At 51.6% G+C, this 21,116-nt stretch overlaps 1 protein-coding gene across 1 annotated transcript in view; it reads left to right on the top strand.

Moving 5' to 3' along the window:
* The window catches only part of LOC134353833 (CD151 antigen-like), a 61,577-nt gene that overhangs the window by 15,156 nt on the left and 25,305 nt on the right, over positions 1–21,116 (top strand). The window contains exons 2-3 of the mRNA XM_063062294.1: positions 13,538–13,642; positions 16,754–16,945. Coding sequence (XP_062918364.1) covers positions 13,559–13,642; positions 16,754–16,945 — 276 coding nt within the window. The 5' untranslated portion in view covers positions 13,538–13,558. The remainder of the gene's footprint in view (positions 1–13,537; positions 13,643–16,753; positions 16,946–21,116) is intronic.

Genomic DNA, 21,116 nt, shown 5'->3' with positions numbered 1-21,116 from the left:
TTTGTCTTTAGTTTTATTTTGTAAATTGCAAGTGGTAAACAGAGGTTAAAAGCACAGGCTGCTCCACAGACCAAGAGATAGTACATGCAAGAGCCAAACATTAAGACAATGGGGTTGTGTTAATTGGCCTGCATCAAACCTGGCAATATGGCTAAATTATTTGCATCATTATGACTTGAGTTCAAGTTGGCAGCCTAGGCTGATGTTATCACTTAGCATATCAAATATGGTCACAGATGTAGGCAATCAATAGTTTTTCTATACTTATCATATTTGTGTACTCAGCCCTGACAACATTAATTTTGTATGTCTGGCTCTCTGTTGTCGAAAGGTTTTAAAATACTTCTGTTAATTAGTTTCCCTGAAAGGAGTTTGGACCTTTGGAGATGTCTTATCAATTACAATGTGCTTCCACTATGTATCTTGGAGGAACCTTTGCCAACCCAAAGTATTGAAGTAAACAATGTCATTGAAGCTATTGATATTGTATTGAATCATCTACACTTACCTTTTATACCTTTGGTTTGTGAGACTCTGCCAGAGGATCTCCAGAAGACTTGTATATCTCCAGCTTCTGTGTTTCTCTGGTGACTTCGATCACAGTCACAACAGAGAGACACTGAAGCTGGTGGTATAGAAGTCAGACCAGGCATGAGTTATCAGGTGAAAAGACCTGTGGTTTCTGAGTGGGAGACTGTGCATATTAGGTCTCTTCCTGTGGCTGTGCTTGGTGTTGAAGCTTACAAGAATGACCAATTTCATGGGTGTGTTGACTGATGAAGAAAGGGTGGACAGGCTGGAGCTTAAAAGAGTTAGAGCAGAGCTGAGAAAGATCCTGAGGGGTCCTGATGGTGCGGGTGTAGAGAGGATGCTTCCTTGTGTGGGACAGGCTAGAAAAGGGGTTCCCAACCTGGGCCCTTTGGTCAATGGTTGGGTTTCATGGTGGAACCCCTGGTCTAGAACTCGAAGGCTGATGTTTCAAAAAAATACTCATTTAACTGTGAGGCAAAGAGAAATGTTCCCTGTGTTGGAGTCTTTCTAACTCTTTTCCTCAAAGGGCATTGGAATAGAGTCCTTAGATCAGGCGTAGGGCTTTTTGATAACCCAGTGACTGAGGATGGGGTTACAAGCACATCTGCCACCATCTCGTTGAATCGCAGGCTTGAGAGGCAGCGTGATCTCCAGGCTGGTCTGTCCAAATGGGGGGAGGAACGCGTGTGGTCAGTGGGGGCAGGAGAGTGTGTGGTCAGTGGGGGGAGGAGAGTGTGTGGTCAGTTGGGGGGAGAGTGTGTGGTCAGTTGGGGCAGGAGAATGTGTGGTCAGTGGGGGGAGGAGAGTGTGTGGTCAGTGGGGGGAGGAGAGTGTGTGGTCAGTGGGGGGAGGAGAGTGTGTGGTCAGTGGGGGGAGGAGAGTGTGTGGTCAGTTGGGGGGAGAGTGTGTGGTCAGTGGGGGCAGGAGAATGTGTGGTCAGTGGGGGGAGGAGAGTGTGTGGTCAGTGGGGGGGAGAGTGTGTGGTCAGTGGGGAGGAGAGTGTGTGGTCAGTGGGGGGAGGGTGTATGGTCAGTGGGGGGGGAGTGTGTGGTCAGTGGGGGGGAGAGTGTGTTGGGGGGAGGAGAGTGTGTGGTCAGTAGGGAGGAGAGTGGTCAGTGGGGGGAGAGTGTGTGGTCAGTGGGGAGGAGAGTGGTCAGTGGGGGGGAGAGTGTGGTGGGGGGAGGAGAGTGTGTGGTCAGTAGGGAGGAGAGTGGTCAGTGGGGGGGAGAGTGTGTGGTCAGTGGGGGGGAGAGTGTGTGGTCAGTGTTACGTACCCCGTAACTGGGTTGCCAAACCAGCAGAAATGGATCACTCAGTTGGAGTCTGGAGTACTAGAACTAAGAAAGTTTTATTAAAGAAATAAGCAACACAGTAATCGAAAGGATAATAAATGCAACAGTTCAGCGATGATAAACACACATGTGCACAGAATTAAGATAACAGCATCAATCAAGCTCTATCGTTGTCTAGGGGTAAATGACCAAATTTCCAAGTGACTCAAAGTTCAGTTCGCAGTAATCGTTGCCATGGCGATAGACAACGTGGGGGGAAGAGAGAGATAGAACAGGAACAACTGATCATTCAGAACGGCTTCACTCACAGACCGGCGAGATTGCTCACAAGCAACTTTTGGGCGGGTCCTTGGTGATGTCACCTGAGGTCACCGACTGTGACCCCTCCTCCAGATGCGGTCGATCCTCTGCAGTGAACCCGGCACCCAGGCAAGGGCGGACACACACCGGGTTCCCGCTGATCGTACCTTTCCACCCTGGTTGTTGTCTGGTACTTCTCACCCACTCGTGAGAGGCGCACCGCTTCCAGGGTCTCGTTACCTCGGGTGGCGTGTGTGTGTCGCCTGAGCGAACCTGTCCCTTTTTATCCCCCTGCTGGGGCATCGCCTGTCCATCACTTCAAACAGTTCAAGGTTCAAAGGGGGGAGCTGCTCCAGACAGCTCTCTCTCCCCCATCCCTTCATTACACATCTCCAGACGCTGCTCCATTGTTCCTTATCTCTCCTTCCCCTGAGGGCAGGTGGCAGACCACTTGCTGATAACCCAGGCCAGCAAACATCTTAATTTTATGTGTATTCTCGTCACATCAGTGGGGGGGAAGAGTGTGTGGTCAGTGGGGAGGAGAGTGGTCAGTGGGGGGGAGAGTGTGTGGTCAGTGGGGAGGAGAGTGTGGTGGGGGGAGGAGAGTGTGTGGTCAATAGGGAGGAGAGTGGTCAGTGGGGAGGGAGTGTGTGGTCAGTGGGGGGAGAGTGTGTGGTCAGTGGGGGGGAGAGTGTGTTGTCAGTTGGGGGGGAGTGTGTGGTCTGGGGGGAGGGAGTGTGTGGTCAGCGGGGGGGAGAGTGTGTGGTCAGCAGGGGGGAGAGTGTGTGGTCAGCGGGGAGGGAGTGTGTGGAGGGGGGAGGAGAGTGTGTGGTCAGCGGGGAGGGAGTGTGTGGTGGGGGGAGGGAGTGTGTGGTGGGGGGAGGAGAGTGTGTGGTCAGCGGGGAGGGAGTGTGTGGTGGGGGGAGGGAGTGTGTGGTGGGGGAGGAGAGTGTGTGGTCAGCTGGGGGGAGAGTGTGTGGTCAGCGGGGGAGGAGAGTGTGTGGTCAGTGGGGGGGAGGGAGTGTGTGGTGAGTGGGGGGAGGGAGTGTGTGGTGAGTGGGGGGAGGGAGTGTGTGGTCAGTGGGGGGGAGAGTGTGTGGTCAGCGGGGGAGGAGAGTGTGTGGTCAGCGGGGAGGGAGTGTGTGGTGGGGGAGGAGAGTGTGTGGTCAGCTGGGGGGAGAGTGTGTGGTCAGCGGGGAGGGAGTGTGTGGTGGGGGGAGGAGAGTGTGTGGTCAGCTGGGGGGAGAGTGTGTGGTCAGCGGGGGAGGAGAGTGTGTGGTCAGTGGGGGGAGAGTGTGTGGTCAGCTGGGGGGAGAGTGTGTGGTCAGCGGGGAGGGAGTGTGTGGTGGGGGGAGGAGAGTGTGTGGTCAGCTGGGGGGAGAGTGTGTGGTCAGCGGGGGAGGAGAGTGTGTGGTCAGCGGGGGAGGAGAGTGTGTGGTCAGCGGGGAGGGAGTGTGTGGTCAGCTGGGGGGAGAGTGTGTGGTCAGCTGGGGGGAGAGTGTGTGGTCAGCGGGGAGGGAGTGTGTGGTGGGGGGAGGAGAGTGTGTGGTCAGCTGGGGGGAGAGTGTGTGGTCAGCGGGGAGGGAGTGTGTGGTGGGGGGAGGAGAGTGTGTGGTCAGCTGGGGGGAGAGTGTGTGGTCAGCGGGGGAGGAGAGTGTGTGGTCAGTGGGGGGGAGGGAGTGTGTGGTGAGTGGGGGGAGGGAGTGTGTGGTGAGTGGGGGGAGGGAGTGTGTGGTCAGTGGGGGGGAGAGTGTGTGGTCAGCGGGGGAGGAGAGTGTGTGGTCAGCGGGGAGGGAGTGTGTGGTGGGGGAGGAGAGTGTGTGGTCAGCTGGGGGGAGAGTGTGTGGTCAGCGGGGAGGGAGTGTGTGGTGGGGGGAGGAGAGTGTGTGGTCAGCTGGGGGGAGAGTGTGTGGTCAGCGGGGGAGGAGAGTGTGTGGTCAGTGGGGGGGAGGGAGTGTGTGGTGAGTGGGGGGAGGGAGTGTGTGGTGAGTGGGGGGAGGGAGTGTGTGGTGAGTGGGGGGAGGGAGTGTGTGGTCAGTGGGGGGGAGAGTGTGTGGTCAGCGGGGGGAGGGAGTGTGTGGTCAGCGGGGGGGAGGGAGTGTGTGGTCAGCGGGGGGGAGTGTGTGGTCAGCAGGGGGAGGAGAGTATGTGGTGAGTGGGGGGAGGGAGTGTGTGGTGAGTGGGGGGAGGGAGTGTGTGGTGAGCGGGGGGAGGGAGTGTGTGGTCAGCGGGGTAGGGAGTGTGTGGTCAGTGGGGGGAGGGAGTGTGTGGTGAGTGGGGGGAGAGTGTGTGGTCAGTGGGGGGGAGAGTGTGTGGTCAGCGGGGGGGGAGGGAGTGTGTGGTCAGCGGGGGAGGTGAGTGTATGGTCAGTGGGGAGGGAGTGTGTGGTCAGCGGGGGAGGAGAGTATGTGGTCAGTGGGGGGAGGGAGTTTGTGGTCAGTGGGGGGAGAGTGTGTGGTCAGCGGGGGGGAGGGAGTGTGTGGTCAGCGGGGGGGAGGGAGTGTGTGGTCAGCGGGAGGGAGGGAGTGTGTGGTCAGCGGGGGGGAGAGTGTGTGGTCAGCGGGGGGGAGAGTGTGGTCAGTGGGGAGGGAGTGTGTGGTCAGCGGGAGGGAGGGAGTGTGTGGTCAGCGGGGGGGAGAGTGTGTGGTCAGCGGGGGGGAGAGTGTGTGGTCAGTGGGGGGAGGGAGTGTGTGGTCAGTGGGGGGAGGGAGTGTGTGGTCAGCGGGGGGAGAGTGTGTGGTCAGTGGGGGGAGGGAGTGTGTGGTCAGTGGGGGGTTGTGGTCCCTTTAGCAGAGGGACCCTGATCTCCTGGACAGAAGCAGTGGATGGATAATTCCCAGCCCATTTCCAGTGGCAAATGGTTTCAATACAGTGTGCTACAGCGGTTATGCACTAAGTGTGTGGAAGTGTGTGTGAATTGGTTAATTGTCACATGCTTGCATACTGTTCATACAGATGAATTAATTACACAGTGCGTTGAGGTAGAACACAGTAAAACAATAACAGGATGCAGAGTAAAGTGTCACAGCTACAGAGAAAGTGCTCCTCGGTTGCCCACAGCAATCTGAACCAAATGAGTAATTTACTGCTGGGAGAATAAGAGTGACTGTAATAAGGTTGAAGATGTTATGAGGTAGATTGTGGGGCCAAGTGCCACAGTAGGGAACTATTCAATCGTTTTAATGGGGTAGAAGCTGTCCGTGAGCCTGTTGGCATGTGCTTTCAGGTCTGTCCATCGTCTGCCCGATGGGAGGGGTTGGAGAGAGGGCATCTGGAGTGGGTGGGGTCTCTGGGGGCAGTGAGACATGGAGGGGAGGCTGGTTTCTGTCATTTGCTGACCTGTGACCACAGCTCTCTGCAGTTTATTGTAGTTATGGCTGGAGGAGGAGGAGTTGCCATGCCAACCCCTGATAATGTTTGCATGATTTTTTTTTTCTTTCCCCCTCCCCCTCCATTGGGTGTTTGGTCTTTTTTACGGGCTCTTGAGGGTTTCTTGTTTCGAGGCTGCCTGTAAGGAGGTTGTATAACGCACACGTACTCTGATCATAAACTTACTCCGACACTGGTGCATCCAGATAGGATGTTTTCCACATGGGATGGGGGGAGGCAGGGAGAGAGAGAGGGAGGGATAATGAATGTACAGTGTGTGGGGTCAGGGGTGTGTGGTGGTGACAATACTGGTGTGTCAACCTGCTGGGAAATGCTGCTCTGTTGTGCGGACCTGCCTTGTCGAGTCGGCCCAGCTGTTTCTGCACAGGATAGTCCGTCTCGGAACGCCTCTTGGTGCTGAATGAGAGGAGCCTTGCCGTCCTCAGTGAATGCCAGTACAAGAATTTAAAAACAAGAGCCTGGATTTGTCTGTGGACGAGGAGCGGGATACCCTCTGGGCAGAGAGCTGTGGGGCTTGGGGCTTGTACAAGTGGAAAGGGTCAGAGGACTGTTGGGGGTGGGATGGAGGAGAGGCCCAGCCTGAGAGCATAGAGTGGCAGGAAACTATCTTGTACTTCTGGGCAAGAGGTGAAGCAGTCGCCAAGGGAGTTCTGTGAAGGGGGTTGGAGGTTAAAGGTTGTCAAGAGTTGAGAGTTTGACGAAGATTAAAGGGAGCTTGTGACAGGTCCACAGAAGCGCCAACATTGACGTACAGTATCTTGGAAGCTGCGGGCGTGGTGGATTAACGTTTGTGAGTGTCCCTCTTGCTGACATAGCACGTGTGTGCACGCACCATTACACAAGTGCATACTGCCTCAGCCGACTCACATGTCATGTACACGCACCTTGTACACACACAATACGTGCACACCAGTGTGCACACATACCCCTCCTAAAGTGAGTGGAGTTCACCTCGTTCAGCGGAAGTCACGAACTGTGCATAGTTACTCGTCCCAGATACAGTACAGCCCCTACACCGCACAGAGATACCTAGCTACAGTGCCAGTTTAAAAGTCTTACTGCCCTTGGAAGTTTTCATGTTTTATTGTTTTACAACGTTGAATCACAATGGATTTAGTTTGGCTTTTTTGACATTGTTAAATATAAAAAGACTCTTTCTTAATATATAAATATAAAAAATGAAAACAGATGTCTACAAAGTGATCTAAATTAATTACAAATATAAAAAACAAAATAACTGTTGCACAAGTATTCACCCCCTTTAATATGACACACCAAATCATCACTAGTGCAGCCAATTGGTTTTAGAAGTCACATAATTAGTTAAATGGAGATCACCTGTGTGCAGTGACGGTGTTTCAATTGATTGTAGTAAAAATACACCTGGATCTGGACGGTCCAACTGTGGGTGAGTCAGTATCCTGGCAAAAACTACACCATGAAGAGTTAAAGGTTATTGAAAAGCGCAAGTCAGGAGATGGATACAGGAAAATTTCCAAGTTACTGAATAACCCTTGAAGCACAGTTAATTCAATCATCAAGAAATGGAAAGAACATGACACAGCTGTAAATCTGCCTAGAGCAGGCTGTCCTCAAAAACTGAGTGACTGTGCAAGAAGGGGACTAGTGAGGGAGGCCACCCAGAGACCTATGACAACTCTGGAGGAGTTACAAGCTTCAGTGGCTGAGATGGGAGAGACTGCACTTACAACAACTGTTGCCTGGGTACTTCACTAGTCACAGATTTATGGGAGAGTGGCAAAGAGAAAGTCATTGTTGAAAATAACTCACATGAAATCTGGGCTAGAGTTTGCCAGAAGTCATGTGTGAGACTCTGAAGTCAGCTGGAGGAAGGTTCTACGGTCTGATGAAACCAAAATTGAGCTTTTTGGCCATCAGACTAAATGCAATGTTTGGTTTAAGCCAAACACCACACATCATCAAAAATACACCATCCCTACTGTGAAGCATGGTGGTGGCTACATCATGCTCTGGGGATGTTTCACTGCAGCAGGCCCTGGAAGGCTTGTGAAGGTAGAGGGTAAAATGAGTGCAGCAAAATACAGGGAAATCCTGGAGGAAAACTTGATGCAGTCTGCAAGAGAACTGCGACTTGGGAGAAGATTTGTTTTCCATCAAGACAATGACCCAAAGCATAAAGCCAAAACTACACAGGAATGGCTTAAAGACAACAAAGTTAATGTCCTGGAGTGGCCAAGTCAGAGCCCAGACCTCAATCCAATTGAGAATATGTGGCTGGACTTGAAAAGGGCTGTTCACTCACAATCCCCATGCAATCTGACAGAGCTTAAGCAGTTTTGTAAAGAAGAATGGGGGGAAAATTGCAGTGTCCAGATGTGCAAAGCTGATAGAGACCTATCCTCACAGACTCAAGACTGTAATTGCTGCCAAAGGTGCATCTACTAAATACTGACTTGAAGGGGATGAATACTTATGCAATCAATTATTTTGTGTTTAATAAATTTAGACCAAGTTGTAGAAATTTGTTTTCACTTTGATGCAAATGATTTTTTTCTGTTGATCAGTGTCAAGAAAGCCAAATTAAATCCACTGGGGTAATACAATGTTGTATAACAATAAAACATGGAATCTTCCAAGGGGTATTTCCATTAAAATAAGACTTGTTTGCAAAACGCCACGAATTATCAAAGTGCAGTTTAATAGAAATCCAGTCATTGGCAGAACAACCAGTCACTATCTTGGGTTAGCGGCTTTTTTTGTGTTCTATTCATACAGATCAGATTACTACACAGTGCGTTGAGGTAGACCAAGGTAAAATAGTACCAGATTGCAGAATAACGTGTAACAGCTACAGAGAAAATGCAGTCAGTAAGATGCAGGACTATTACCAAGGTAGATTGCGAGGTCAAGAGTTCAGTTTATTGTATTAGTCATAGTCATACTTCATTGATCCTGAGGGAAATTGGTTTTCGTTACAGTTGCACCATGAATAAATAGTAATAAAACCATAAATAATTAAATAGTAATATGTAAATTATGCCAGGAAATAAGTCCAGGACCAGCCTATTGGCTCAGGGTGTCTGACCCTCCAAGGGAGGAGTTGTAAAGTTTGATGGCCACAGGCAGGAATGACTTCCTATGACGCTCTGTGCTGCATCTCGGTGGAATGAGTCTCTGGCTGAATGTACTCCTGTGCCCACCCAGTACATTATGTAGTGGATGGGAGACATTGACCAAGATGGCATGCAACTTAGACAGCATCCTCTTTTCAGACACCACCGTCAGAGAGTCCAGTTCCATCCCCACAACATCACTGGCCTTACGAATGAGTTCGTTGATTCTGTTGGTGTCTGCTACCCTCAGCCTGCTGCCCCAGCACACAACAGCAAACATGAAAGCACTGGCCACCACAGACTCGTAGAACATCCTCAGCATCGTCCGGCAGATGTTAAAGGACCTCAGTCTCCTCAGGAAATAGAGACGGCTCTGACCCTTCTTGTAGACAGCCTCAGTGTTCTTTGACCAGACCAGTTTATTGTCAATTCGTATCCCCAGGTATTTGTAATTCTCCACCATGTCCACACTGACCCCCTGGATGGAAACAGGGGTCACTGGTACCTTAGCTCTCCTCAGGTCTACCACCAGCTCCTTAGTCTTAGTGTAGCTATTCAAGTTTTACAACAGCAGGGTAGAAGCTGTCCTTTATCCTGGTGGTAAAAGCTTTCAGGTTTTTGTATCTTCTGCCCAATGGAAGAGGAGAAAGAGACAATTCCGGGATGCACGAGAGGGAGATAGCACTTTGTACTGTTGATACTTTGGGCAGGTCTTGCCCTTCCAAACTGGGGCGAGGAAAAATTGTAGGTGAAGGAAATCTAAAAGCGAAGCAGTTAATGCTGGAGACACTCAGCTGGTCAGGCAGATCCATGGAAAGAAAAGCCGTCAACGCTTCAGTTTGGAGACCCTCCGTCAGAACTGAGGAAGGAGGCAAAGGGTAACACCAGGGCCACAAGTTGTTTTGTCTCCTTTTTCATTCTGAGGAAGGCTTCCTGACTCCGTTTCTGTACCCACAGATGCTGCCTCAGTTGCTGGGTATTTTTTCAGCATTTTCTGTTTTCTGTGTTTTGGGACAAAGGAACGTGAAGTTAAGAAAGTGTGGGACCAGGGAGCTGGGGAGGATATGGGATCAGTGGTGGGCATGGGGGACAGGGATGGTAATATTTGCTCTTGTCTCTGCCCAACCGCACGTGCTCCCTTGTTCTGCAGAGTGACCAGCTCCGGTTTGTATACAGTCCCCCCTCCACCCCCCATCTTCCAGCTGCAGCCCGGCCAAGTTTCCGTTGTGAAGTTCAGGCCTGCTCACTGTCAGCTGGCTACCTGTGAGGCATAGAGCCTCTCGGACACAGTCTGCCTTCCTGCAGGTAGTGGTACAGTGTGGTGTCGTCACGGTATCATCAGCAAGATGTCCTGGTCCAGTCGCAGCCAATACCCTACAACTGAACTGGAGTGGATAACTTCCTTCGTCATTACTCTGAACTTAGACTCACTTTGCTGGACTCTTTAAAACTCATTGTCTTAGTGTTTTTTTATTTACACCGTCTGTCTTTTGCGTATGAGTTATTTGTGATGTTTTTAGTTTATGTATTTTCATAAATTCTGTTGTATTTCTTCGTTCCCTCAGCAAATGCCTACAAGAAAATTAATTTCAGTGTAGCATAGGGTAACATATACAGGACTGTGCAATAAGTCTTAGGCACATGTAAAAACAATTCTGTAACCTGAAGATGCTTTCAAAAATAATGAGAAGTTTTTACATGCCAAAAAATTTACGATGAAGAGTAGTAAATAGTAAAAAAAAACTAAATCAAATTAATATTGGTGTGACCATCCTTTGCCTTTAAAACTGCGTCAGTTCTCTTAGGTAGACCGTCATGCAATTTTATAAGAAAATCGGCTGGTAGGTTGTTCCAAGCATCTTGGAGAACTTGCCACATTTTTTCAGCAGACTTTGGCTGTTTTGCTTGCTCCTGTCTCACTAATCCCAGACAGCCTCGATGACGTTGAGATCTGTGAAGGCAAAACCATTTGAAACTATATAAAAATCTAGGGTGCTGAAGGCTTTTGCACAGTACTGTATGTACAGTGCTTTGATAATTAGTCTATTTTGTACTTTGCCTCTCTTTCCTCAGAAGGCTAAGGTAATTTGACATGTTGGTGATGACCCTCACCAATTTCTTTTTCAATAGAAAGTGTCCTTTCTGAATGCATCACAGCTTGGTGTGGTAACTGTTCTGCCTGAGGCTGCAATTGCATTGAGATGTGAATACAGCCCAGTCCACCACATAAACCAGCCTGCTCCCGTGGACTCTGTCTATGCTTCCTACCACCTCGGGAAAGTGGCCAAATATAATCGAGGACCTCTCCCACCCTGGGCATTCTCTCTTCTCCCCTCTCCTGTCAAGCAGAAAATGCAAAAGCTTGAAAATTTGCCCCACTAGGTTCACTCAGTTATTATAAGACCTGACAAGGATGAGCTGTGATCTCTCAGTTACCTCCTCACTGCCCTCGCACCCGTCTATCAGCGGTGTCCTTTCTCTCTGACTGCAACACTCCTGTGTTCTGTCGTTTCCTTTTGCACTGCCTCACTGTTGTTCTTTGTGGCATGATTTGTCTGAATGGTATGCAAAACAAAAGCTTTTCACTGGGCTTGGTATGTGTGACATTACCAATCCCCCACACCTACAATCAGTTCTGACCTCTCCCCTTGCCCCAGTTGATCTGATGGTTGGCTCTGACACGGGGCTCATCTAACATATGGATTAACACCACTCAGCCCATCATCCCTGCTTTCCCATTCGGTAGGAACATGGCTAATTTGGTTGGAATCGGAACTCCCTCATCGTCATCTTCTGATAGTAATCCTTCACCCCCTTGCCTGACAAGAATCTATTTCTTATAGTCCACTAGCACTTATATCCACTCCGATAGAGTGCTTTGAGAGGTTGGTGATGAAACATTGCAACTTCTGCCTGAGGAGCGACTTGGATCCACTCCAATTTGCCTACCGTCACAACAGGTCAACGGCAATGCCAGTTCATTGGCTCTTCACTCAACCCTGGAACATCTGGGCAGTGACAGTGAAGCTCTTCATTGGCTACAGCTCTGCATTCAACATTATCATCCCCTCAGGCCTCACTGCCTCCTTGTGCAACTGGATCCTCGATTTCCTCACTGGCAGACCCCAGTCAGTTGGGATTGGCGACAACATCTCCTGCACAGTCTCCATCAGCACAGAGCACCACAAGGCTGTGTGCTTATTCACTTTATACCGTGAGGCTAAGAAGAGCTCCAAAGCCACATTTGTTTGCTGATGATGTCACTGTCGTTTTCCGAATCAAAGATGGTGACGAATCAGCATATAGGAGGGAGGTTGAAAATCTGGCTGAGTGGTAGCTGAACAACAACCTGTCACTCAATGTCAGCAAGACCAGAGAGCTGATATTTGACTTCAGGAGGAGGAAACCAGAAGTCCATGAGCCAGTCCTTATCAGGAGATCAGAGATGGAGAGGGCCAGCAACTTTAAATTCCTCAGTGTTATAAACTCAGAGGATCTGTCCTGGGTCCAGATGCCATTACGAAGAAAGTGTGGCAGCACCTCTGCTTTCTTAAAAGTTTGCAAATATTTGGCATTTTATCTAAAACTTTGATAAACCTCTATAGATGCATGGTGGAGAGTATACTGACAAGTTGTATCATTGCTTGGTTACGAAACGCCAACGCCCTTGAGTGGAACAGCTTGTAAAATATACTGCCTACGGGCCAGTCCATCACAAGTGAAGGCCTCCACCCCACTGAGCATATCTACATGCAGAGCACCGTCCATCCTCAGGCACCCAGGCCATGCTCTCTTCTCGCTGCTGCCATCAGGAAGAAGATAGAAGATGCTCAGGACACAGCACCAGGTTCAAGAACAACCCCTCAACCATCAGGCTTTTGAACCAGAGGGAATAACTTCGCTCACCCCAATATTGAACTGTTCCACAGCCTATGGACTCATCGTCTCCATATTTATTGGTTATTATTTTGTATATTTGCTTTTTTGCACTTTGGTTGTTTGTCTTGTGTGTAGTTTTTCATTGGTTCTGTTGTGTTCCTTTGTAGGAAAATCAAACTCCTGTAGTATTTATGACAGTTATGTGCTTTGGTAATACTTTTACTTGGAGCTGATTTTACCTCCAGTTTAAAGATACTCAAAGATTCAGATTATAGGGAAGAGAGTTCCAAAGACACTCACCCTCCAAGAGGGAAGGAGGGCTTATGTCTGTCTGAATTGGGTAGCCCTGTACTTCTCACCAGCTAGCTCAGGTTTGCAGTTCTCTGCAGGGCAGGTAACGTGGCCCCTTTAAAGCGGGAGAGCTGTGGATTGTGGAAGTTTCATACATCAAAGTTGCTGGTGAACACAGCAGGCCAGGCAGCATCTCTAGGAAGAGGTGCAGTCGACGTTTCAGGCTGAGACCCTTCGTCAGGACTAACTGAAGGAAGAGTGAGTAAGAGCAAATCTCTTACTAGCTCTTCCTTCAGTTAGTCCTGACGAAGGGTCTCGGCCTGAAATGTCGACTGTATCTTCCTAGCGATGCTGCCTGGCCTGCTGTGTTCACCAGCAACTTTGATGTGTGTTGCTTGAATTTCCAGCATCTGCGGAATTCCTGTTGATTGTGTAAGCTTAGTGGATGCAGGGAGGTGGTGTGGAATGTGGGTGGAGCAGAATGGCAAAGAGACAGGAAATGGTTCAGGCTGCTTAACGGAGGCTTTAATCAGTGATGAGAGTCCTTCACTTCTCTCTCTCCCATCGTACTGTGCAGAGGCAAGGGGCCCCATGCGTGTCGTCATCAGGGTACGGGAGGAGGGTGTGTATCTGTGACCCTTCCAGCCCTTCGGTGCTGTGAGTGCCTCCTGTGGGTAGCTGTTGGGTGATATCAGTAAACTTCGTAGCAAGAGAGGCTGCAGAGTCATTGGCTCAACAGTGTCTTTGCTCCCGTCACAGATCAACAATCAGTGAGGGAGGATGGGTGAGTACGTGGACAAGAGGGACACCTGCGGGACCATCTGTCTCAAGTACCTGCTCTTCATCTTCAACTTCTTCTTCTGGGTAAGGTTGGGATCTCACTGGGGCAATGGGGGGGGGGGTCTGTCACAGCTCCTCACACTGGGGGTCTGGGACGGGTTTGTCACTGACCCTCACTCTGGGGGTGGGGTCTGTCATTTCCTTTCACACAGGGACTCTAGGAGGGGGTTTTGTCACTGGCCCTCACACTGGGGGTCTGGGGGGGGGGGTTTGTCACTGACCCTCACACTGGGGGTCTGGGGGGGGTTTGTCACTGACCCTCACACTGGGGGTCTGGGACGGGTTTGTCACTGACCCTCACTCTGGGGGTGGGGTCTGTCATTTCCCCTCACACAGGGACTCTAGGAGGGGGTTTTGTCACTGGCCCTCACACTGGGGGTCTGGGGGGGGGTTTGTCACTGACCCTCACTCTGGGGGTGGGGTCTGTCATTTCCCTTCACACAGGGACTCTAGGAGGGGGTTTTGTCACTGGCCCTCACACTGGGGGTCTGGGGGGGGGGTTTGTCACTGACCCTCACACTGGGGGTCTGGGGGGGGGTTTGTCACTGACCCTCACACTGGGGGTCTGGGACGGGTTTGTCACTGACCCTCACTCTGGGGGTGGGGTCTGTCATTTCCCCTCACACAGGGACTCTAGGAGGGGGTTTTGTCACTGGCCCTCACACTGGGGGTCTGGGACAGGTTTGTCACTGACCCTCACTCTGGGGGTGGGGTCTGTCATTTCCCCTCACACAGGGACTCTAGGAGGGGGTTTTGTCACTGGCCCTCACACTGGGGGTCTGGGGGGGGGTTTGTCACTGACCCTCACTCTGGGGGTGGGGTCTGTCATTTCCCCTCACACAGGGACTCTAGGAGGGGGGTTTGTCACAGGCCCTCACACTGGGGGTCTGGGACAGGTTTGTCACTGACCCTCACTCTGGGGGTGGGGTCTGTCATTTCCCTTCACACAGGGACTCTAGGAGGGGGTTTTGTCACTGGCCCTCACACTGGGGGTCTGGGGGTGGGGTTTGTCACTGACCCTCACACTGGGGGTCTGGGGGGGGTTTGTCACTGACCCTCACACTGGGGGTCTGGGACGGGTTTGTCACTGACCCTCACTCTGGGGGTGGGGTCTGTCATTTCCCCTCACACAGGGACTCTAGGAGGGGGTTTTGTCACTGGCCCTCACACTGGGGGTCTGGGGGGGGGGTTTGTCACTGACCCTCACTCTGGGGGTGGGGTCTGTCATTTCCCCTCACACAGGGACTCTAGGAGGGGGTTTTGTCACTGGCCCTCACACTGGGGGTCTGGGGGGGGGGTTTGTCACTGACCCTCACTCTGGGGGTGGGGTCTGTCATTTCCCCTCACACAGGGACTCTAGGAGGGGGGTTTGTCACAGGCCCTCACACTGGGGGTCTGGGACAGGTTTGTCACTGACCCTCACACTGGGGGTCTGTCATTTCCCTTCAGATGGGGGTCCCGGAGGGGTCTGTCACTGTCCCTCACATTGCTTCCGATTCCTGAATCTGAAGGTGGGGTCTCAGTGTGTCCGAATGTTCCCTGTGCACCCTCCTGTGTGATGTGACTGTGCGGTGGGGGGAAGGGCTGTCACACTGCGGGGGGTGGGGGGAGAGATTCAGTGAAACATGGGGGTATTCTGGGTTCCAGAGTGTTAGAGGGGCTCCTGCCGAGAGCCGGTCAGTCTGGACCTCAGCGGTGTGGTGTCTGAACAGGGCGGCGTGGGACGAGGGTGGTTTTGCACCAAATCCATGCCAGCTCCTCCCACCGATCAGATCCGGTCCGGCAGTCTGAGAATGGGCCCTGCTGGAACACCATAGGAGAGGTGAGGAGATCTGGTGGAGCACGTAGAGCAGGGGAGAGAGGTGTTTAGGAATGAAAGGGTTAACGTTTGACTAGCTCCGGGCCTGTACGCATTGGAGTGGATGTGGGGCGGATGTTTTCGAAAGTGAGAGTGTCTAGGACCAGAGGACATAGAGTGGGAGTGGAGAGGATGTTTCCTACAGTGGGGGAGTCTAGGACCAGAGGACACAGATAGAGTGGGTGTGGAGAGGATGTTTCCTATAGTGGGGGAGTCTAGGACCAGAGGACACAGATAGAGTGGATGTGGAGGGGATGTTTCCTACAGTGGGGGAGTCTAGGACCAGAGGGCACAGATAGATTGGGTGTGGAGAGGATGTTTCCTACAGTGGGGGAGTCTAGGACCAGAGGACACAGATAGAGTGGGTGTGGAGAGGATGTCTCCCATAGTGGGGGAGTCTAGGACCAGAGGGCACAGATGGAGTGGATGTGGAGAGGATGTTTCCCATAGTGGGGGAGTCTAGGACCAGAGGACACAGATAGAGTGGATGTGGAGAGGATGTTTCCTGTAGTGGGAGGGTCTAGGATCAGAGGGTACAGCCACGGAATAATCCAGCTCCTTGACGTATGGTGTTGTTTTGGCGGGGAGCACCTCCTGTGCCGAAACCCTGCCTGTGACATTGGTCCCACCTGCTGGGGTGAGCTGGCCACGTGGATTGGGGCAAATCCTGCTGGGGTAAGCTGGCCATGTGGAGTGGGGCAAATCCTGCTGGGGTGAGCTGGCCACGTGGAGCGGGGCAAATCCTGCTGGGGTGAGCTGGCCACGTGGAGCGGGGCAAATCCTGCTGGGGTGAGCTGGGCACGTGGAGCGGGGCAAATCCTGCTGGGGTGAGCTGGCCACGTGGAGCGGGGCAAATCCTGCTGGGGTGAGCTGGGCACATGGAGCGGGGCAAATCCTGCTGGGGTGAGCTGGCCACGTGGAGTGGGGCAAATCCTGCTGGGGTGAGCTGGCCACGTGGAGTGGGGCAAATCCTGCTGGGGTGAGCTGGCCACGTGGAGTGGGGCAAATCCTGCTGGGGTGAGCTGGGCACATGGAGCGGGGCAAATCCTGCTGGGGTGAGCTGGCCACATGGAGTGGGGCAAACCATGCAGGGGTGAGCTGGTCCAGTGGGGATGGCCCTGTTGGTGGGCTTGGTCTTTCTCGTGGAGTTTGTTCTCTGGGGGGGGGGGTCAGTTCTTGTGCTGCTGGGGCGGTGAAGGAGGCAGTGGAGAGTGGGGGGTGAGTGGGGACACCCACCCTGGAGGAGTTGGGAATGACCCTCCTGTCTCTTTCTGCAGCTGGCCGGAGGTGTGGTGATGGCTGTTGGCGTTTGGACCCTGGCCGAGAAGAGCGACTACATCAGCCTCCTGTCCTCCAGCATCTATGCTGCCACCGCCTACATCCTGGTGGTGGCTGGTGCGGTCGTCATGCTGACCGGCATCCTCGGCTGCTGTGCCACCTTCAAGGAGAGGAAGAACTTACTTCAGTGGGTAAAGACCTCAGTCTTCTCCTGGCCTTTAGCCTGGTCGTCCCTGTGTGCCTGGACGTGCTCCCAGTTCCTCCCTAAAAGGATCCCATGGAAATGGAAAGCCTGGGACTTCCCAGAGCCTTGCTCAGTGTTCTGAGGCAAGGATTCTGACACGTGCCCTTCACGTAAAACTAGGATCGGTTGTCTGTGGTGATGTAACAGGTTAACATTGTGCATTGATGGTCTATCAAGGGAACCTTTGACACTCTACATTGGTATCCAACACTGTCCTGAAAGTGCGCTAAGACACTGCACTGATAGGCAGCAACAGGAAGCACGTACGTGTCAGGGACTGGAGAGAGTTACCAGGGGTTAAACTGATGAGTACTAGAACTTGTACTGTGCATGTATGTGCTCAGCAGTCACCATTTCTAGAGCAGATCCAGGTTAGACCTCAAACCGGTTGGGAATCCCCAGTCTCTAGGAATGACACACACAAGAGACAAGACATTGCAGATGCTGGAATCTGGAGCATGCAGTCTGCTCAAGGAACTCTGCGGTTGAGCAGATGCAGGGTTTTGACCCAGAACATCAATAATTTCATTCCTTCCACAGATACTGCTCAACCCGCTGTGTTGCTCCCTATCCCTGACCGGACACAATCAGAACTCTCTTTACACAGTCTATCTTCCTTCTGTCCCTCCTGCAGATGCTGCTCGACCCGAAACATTGACAGTTCCTCTCTCTCCTGCAGATGCTGCTCGACCCGAAACATTGACAGTTCCTCTCTCTCCTGCAGATGCTGCTCGACCCGAAACATTGACAGTCCTCTTCCTCTGTAGATGCTGCTCAACCCGAAACATTGACAGTTCCTCTCTCTCCTACAGATGCTGCTTGACCCGAAACATTGACAGTTCCTCTCTCTCCTGCAGACGCTGCTCGACCCGAAACATTGACAGTTCCGCTCCCTCTGCAGATGCTGCTCAACCCGAAACATTGACAGTTCCTCGCCCTCTGCAGATGCTGCTCGACCTGCTGACTCCTCCTGCGGATTGCTTGTTGATCCAGTTTCCAGCGTCTGTACTTTGTGTCTCCACTATACACAAGTTCCTTGGAGAGTGTGTTGGTTTCCTCAGTTATTGCCCCAAGTTGCTAAGTTCTAGTTTACAGCTCGATGGCTCTCCCCTCAACCCCTCCAACCCCTGGGTCTCTCCTCCCCTATTCCCAGGGTTTACCAGGCCACAGAAACTTGTCGTGATGGACTCTGGTGTTGTCGATGATCTGGCCCAGATGTCTGTACCTGTTCTCACTTTCACTGGCTGAAGTTGTGGTTTGTGTGACCATTTCCCAGGGCCCGGAAGTTATTGTGTGTGCTGAGAATGCTCAGATGCTGGGATGTCTCCACATGGAACAGAATCTCAGTTCCTCTGGGCAGATCAAACAGCGTGTGTACTGTGTCTAAAAGCAGCAGCGTGCTTCTATTCATAGCGTGATCTCAGACTGCAGCTGTCTCCGTGTTAGGAAGTTAGGAAACCTTCCTTTTGCTGCGTCCTGAGCCTCTCGTCCTCTGGCCATGGAATCCGCAGCCCGAAACTGCATCCCCCCCACGTGTTGAGCGGTGTGTTTGTTCATTTCTCCCCATGTGAGAATTTCAAATCTCTGCATCAAAGTTTAGGACAGCACACTGTGATAACTGTAAGAGCTGCTGCCTGATAGATTCAGTGATGTGCTGAGGGTGTGTCATTTCTCCCTGTGACCACGTGAGCATCTCTGGTTTCCGCCCATCTACAAAGGGTTAATGATCCATTAGTGTGTAGATGTGTGGCAGAATGGGGGCTGGCATAGGCTCAGTGGGCAACTATTAATTTGTATTATGAGAACACATGAAAAGGTAATATCGGAGCCAGTTGAAAAGAGATTTACCTGGCAAATTCCTGGCATTAGAAGGTTGGCCTATCAAGAAGAGCAAACACTTTTTTAAATAAAATAGGAGCAGACTTCTCAGCCCTGCCCATCGTTCAGAATGATCGTCTCTGCCCTATGTTGTTGTTAACTCCTCTGTGCCAGTTTTCCATAACTGTCAATTCCTAGATCTTCCAAGCTTGACTGTATCTGATAAACTGGCCCCCACCACCCTGAGGCTGAGAATTCGAGTTTCACTACCCACAGAGATCCCTACGCAGCTCAGTGCTAAATGTCTTGCCCCTCACTGTATGTCCCCTTGTTCATGTCTCTCCCACAAGTGAAACAGTTCACATTCTACCCTCTCAAGTTTCCTTATGATCTTAAATGATTGAATAAACTCACCCTTCATTTTCCTGAACTCCAGGCAATACAAAGAAAGTTCAGGCTTTCTGGATAGGAACACCCTCTTATCCCAGGAATCTGGTGAGTCATCTCTGGTCTGCTTCCAGTGTTACTGTCATGCTTATAGAGATAAGAGGACCCAAATACTGTTTAATATTCCGACTGTGACCTCACTAATACCCTGTACAACAAAACCTCATTCTTATATCCCAATCCCTTTGCAATAAAGGCCAATATATCCTTTGTCGTCTTAATCAGTTGTTGGACCTGCCTGCTCACTTTCTGTGATTCAGGCACTAAGCACCTCGATCCCTCTGACCTTCACTTGCTTGCGTCTCTGCCTATCAAAAGAACCTGCCTTGTAATTCCTGGTATGGAAGTGTGACGTTTTACACTTCACCTCGCACTTCCTGACATTAAGCTCCCTTTGCCGGGGTTTTGTCAAATTACTCAACCTTTCCATTTCCCATTGTAGAGCTGTGACATTTCTTTACACTGCACTCTTCACCGGCAGCCCTTGCATCTCATTTCCCTCCAGCAGGTCGCCAAACATTAAAACAACCGATCCTGGGGGTATTCCACCGGTCACATCCCTCTGGCCCGGAAAGGGCCCATTTCTCCCACTGGTTTTCATCGTGAGAACAGCTTTCCTATTTACTGAACCTCGGCAGAGTGCCCCAGGAAGGTGCAGTCCGTGACCCAGTCAGCGCGGCAGCCAGGGAACATGCAGAGTTTGGGTGGAGAGTCTTTGCTGAAATTGGTGTGGTGGTAATGGTGCTGAGCTACAAGATCTTACTGAATGGGGGTTGAAAGGACCCTGATTTCCCGTGTTCTCACAGGCACTGGCCCTCCATGCTCCCCTGCACTCCAATGGTGATCTGCCTCGTGCCAGACAGCGCAGTAAGTGGGTGAACAGGGCCATCGGTGAAACAGACTTAGACAGGCAGCTTTAGTCCAGCTTGCCCCTGCCCCTGCCCCACTCTGTTGGATGTCTCTCAGCAGTAGTGACCAAGGCCCAAAGGCAGGAGCTCTTGGCGATGTCCGTTCTCGGATCCAGGCAAACCTGGGTGCCCAGGCTGGTAGCTGCTGATTGCTGGCACATTTGGCTGGGCTTGCTGAGCGAGGGGGGCTATTGGGATTAAGGCAGAAGCTGCCGGCACAATGTCCTGAGGCCGTGAGTTTACAGAAGCACAGCTGGCAGCCAGAGCTCTGGATCGTTGATACTGAGTTCGAATCCCACCTCAGCAGCTGGGGAATTTAAATCCAAGTAATGAAATAAACTTGGAATTAAAGGGGAAATCTTTGCTTGATAAAGGTGAACTTGAAGCTGCAGAATTGTTGTTCAGAAACCCACCTGGTCCCTCGGGGGGCAAATCCAGTCTGGTCTATAGGACTGTAGGCACACTGAAAAGATTAATGCTTACCTGTCTCCTCAGTTAACGGGCAATTTAGGGATGGGCAGTGACACCGACATTCCACTAGGGAGAAGCTAACAACACGGGGTGCAGGCAGATGGGTCGAGAATGAATCCAGACTCTCAGGAACGGTATGACAGGTTGGGATTTTCGGAAAAGCTAAAATAAAAAAGCAAGAACCGTTGCAAAGGCTCGTCAGGTCGGGAAGTGTCTGCAGAGAGAGTGGAAGGTGTTGTTGAAGGTGGGGAGAGAAGGCGCGTGACGTCAGCAGGACCGCACGGAGGGTTTAAAAAGGAGACCACCCTATACAGCGGGCAGCGGAGTGAGCGGTAGCAGAGTGTAGGGCTTTGGCTTCAACAGGCTTCGGCGGTAAACGGGAAGAGGCTAGAGCGAAGCGCCAACTCTTTTTTCTCTCCCCCCCCCACCCCTTTTGCGAATCGGCCCGGACAGACAGGAACAGCAGGGCTCTCA

This window comes from Mobula hypostoma, chromosome 11, assembly GCF_963921235.1.
Source record: "Mobula hypostoma chromosome 11, sMobHyp1.1, whole genome shotgun sequence".
NCBI classification, from domain to species: Eukaryota; Metazoa; Chordata; class Chondrichthyes; order Myliobatiformes; family Myliobatidae; genus Mobula; species Mobula hypostoma.
This window is presented reverse-complemented; position numbering and strand designations above follow the sequence as displayed.